Below are 3,031 nucleotides of genomic sequence, written 5' to 3'. Positions count from 1 at the left end.
TAAAAAGGATAACAGTATTAACAACAACAACAACAAGAAAAACAACAATAATAATAATAATAATAATAATAATAATAATAATAATAATAATAATGATAATAACAATAATGATAATACTCATAATCATAATGAAAATTTTAATAATGACGTTTATAATAGTGGTAATATTGATAATAATAGTTACAATAACGATAAAAATAATACTAATATCAGTAATAGTAATAATCATAATAACAGTGATGATGTTAATAAGCAAAATAATAATAATAATAACAAAATTTTTTTTTATCTTGCAAGACAATTTTAGTTTTCTAAAACGATTGTTTTCGTCTAATTTATAATCAATCGTTCACATCAGATTTCAAAACCGTTGTTAATCTTCCATATAGTTTCTAATTCATATTCCAAAAGTAATCTCTATTTCAGTTTTCAAAATCGACTGGACAACACAGTACTGAAAGAAAGTAAGAAAGACAAAAACGCTTTAGTAAAAATATATCTTTATGTATTTATTCAGATTACATTCCTTTTATCATTGGTGTTATACAATTGCATCAGATTATTCATAATCATAGTGGCACTATTTTAATTACATTCAAATATTTCACCGTCTACAAGTACGCTTACATGTTGCTTGTAGTGAAGATGTTAATCGTGAAGGACCAATTCTAGATCATTGCATATGATGACTTTATTGCTAAGAATATCGAGTGGTATCAGTTATCTGATTTGTAACCACAATAATATTTTCTTCGTATGTGTATAAAACTCAAAACTTTCAGGAATCGAAAACACGCAGTCAAAATCCATTGTTTTGGAACACTAAATTATACGCTTACTCAAAACCACAGTTTATTCCTAATTTCACATAGCAGTCATCGTAATTACCCAAACAAGGCAATTTCACACAGAAGTCAGAGTAATCGCCCAAACAAGGCCATTCCTCCAAACAACCATTCATCGCCGATATGCTGTTGCCGTCTACGTGGGCATTTTAACCTCTTGGTGGATTGTAACCGGTGCTAGGTGTTCCGATGGGGCTGCCGACGACCGAGGGGATGCTGGAATGTTGCAAGGATAGGAACTCGTTAAGCCAGGTGTGATGTTTATGCATAAATGTGTATTGTATCAACGTTCTTATAGATAGCAAAATGATATGCAGTTATTATCATTGCCATTGTCACTGTTATTATTATTATCATATTATTATCATTATCATCATTATCATCATTATTATCATTATTATTATTTTTATTATTATTATTATCATTATTATTATTATTATTATTATCATTATTAATTTGCTTGCGAGAACCAAGTGAAAGCTATCGGCATTATATATATTTCTTGACACATAGCAACCGAATAAGGAGCTAAATAATATTTCTTGGTCTATGAAAGGAAACTCATAAACCAGAGTGTTATCAATGCCCTAACTTGAAAGATATCGGTATTGCGTTCATGTTATAGATAGGGTATAGAGTGTTTTTCCTATGCAAGGAACCTCATAAACTAGGTATGTTATCCATGTCCTCACGTGAAAGATATCTGGCTTTAAGGCCTTTTAACGCGCTTTATGCAATCAGCCGATGTGTTCATTGTACGAAGGAAAACAAGGCAGACTTACGGTGCGCTTCCGCCACTCCCGCCGACGCCGCCGCTGGCACCTCCGCTGGAACCAGCAGCGCCTCCGAAGCCTCCGCTGGCAGCTCCACTAGAACTGGCAGAACCTCCGAAGCCACCACTTGCGGCCCCACTAGAACTAGCGGCGCCGCCAAAGCCGCCTGAGCTAGCTCCGCTGGTGCTTGTGGCTCCGCCAGCGCCAGCGCCTCCGAAGCCACCACCGGCTCCACCAAGACCTCCAAAGCCGCCAGCGCCGCCTGCTCCCCCGCCGAAGCCTCCGCCACCAGATCCTCCGGCACCGCCGTGGAGACCTCCGCTGCTGCCACCAAGTCCTCCGGCTCCGCCGCCGAAGCCTCCACCGGTACCGAAACCGCCGCCAGCAGAACCTCCACCGAGACCGCCAGCGCCGCCGCCGAAACCTCCACTGCCTCCCGCTCCGCCGCCGAAGCCTCCGCCGGATGCCCCTCCTGAGCCGCCGCCGAAGCCTCCGCCGGATGCCCCTCCTGAGCCGCCGCCGAAGCCTCCGCTATGGCCGCCAGCGCCGCCACCGAAACCTCCGCTGCCTCCCGCACCGCCGCCGAAACCTCCACCTAGACCGCCAGCGCCCCCGCCGAGGCCTCCGCCATGACCGGCAGCCCCTCCTGCAGCGCTGCCGAAGCCTCCGCCTCCACCCCCAGCCGTGGCCCCGAAGCCTCCTCCGCCTCCGCCTGTGGTGCTGCCGAAGCCCGAGCCTCCGCCGGTCCCGAAGCTGCCTCCGCTGCTGCTGCCGAAGCTGACGCTGGACCCGTCGAAGGTGCCGCCGCTGCTGCTGCCGAAGTTGCCGCCGGGGACGTTGGTGCCGAAACTGCCGCCGCTGCTGGTGTCGAAGCCTCCTCCAAGAAGGTTTCCGCTGCTGCTGCTGCCGAAGCTCGTCCCGCCGCCCCCGTTGCCGCCCACCGCCGCTCCGACTTTCCCCCCACCGCCGCGACGTCCCCCTCGACCCCGCCCGCGCCCGCCCCTGCGGCCGCCCTCATATTCCTCCTGGCTGAGGGTCCGCCGCCGCCAGGCAGAGGAGCGCCGTCACGGCCGCGACCGCAACCTGAAAGAGCAAACGGGGGTCAGTCTGATGCTTCAGTTGCTTCATTCGTATTTCTATAAATTTAATAATTAACTTAATCCACTCAAATGTTTCCTCGGCTGAACTCAGTCTAAAGGATGCGTATCTTCATTCGGTCTCGTATTTCTGTAACTAAATTCAATAATTAACTTAATTCACTCAAAAGTTTCTTCAGCTAAACTCTGAAACTTCCATAAGTTAATTCGGTCTCGTATTTCATTAATTGAATTTAGAATAATTAACTTTAATTACTCTAATTCATCTTCCATGTTTCCTCGGCTGAATCCGGGCCAGTGATTCCGTAGCTGAGTT

The 3,031-nt window shown here is 46.1% G+C and overlaps 1 protein-coding gene across 1 annotated transcript in view; it reads right to left on the bottom strand.

Moving 5' to 3' along the window:
* Nucleotides 1–839: 839 nt before the first annotated feature.
* Nucleotides 840–3,031, bottom strand: part of LOC125040359 (glycine-rich cell wall structural protein-like) — a 2,486-nt gene continuing 294 nt past the window's right edge. The window contains exons 2-4 of the mRNA XM_047634914.1: nt 2,972–3,024; nt 1,628–2,647; nt 840–1,061 (exon numbers count right to left, since the gene is read on the bottom strand). Coding sequence (XP_047490870.1) covers nt 995–1,061; nt 1,628–2,647; nt 2,972–3,024 — 1,140 coding nt within the window. The 3' untranslated portion in view covers nt 840–994. The remainder of the gene's footprint in view (nt 1,062–1,627; nt 2,648–2,971; nt 3,025–3,031) is intronic.

The sequence above is a fragment of the Penaeus chinensis genome, chromosome 29, assembly GCF_019202785.1.
Source record: "Penaeus chinensis breed Huanghai No. 1 chromosome 29, ASM1920278v2, whole genome shotgun sequence".
Taxonomy (NCBI): domain Eukaryota; kingdom Metazoa; phylum Arthropoda; class Malacostraca; order Decapoda; family Penaeidae; genus Penaeus; species Penaeus chinensis.
This window is presented reverse-complemented; position numbering and strand designations above follow the sequence as displayed.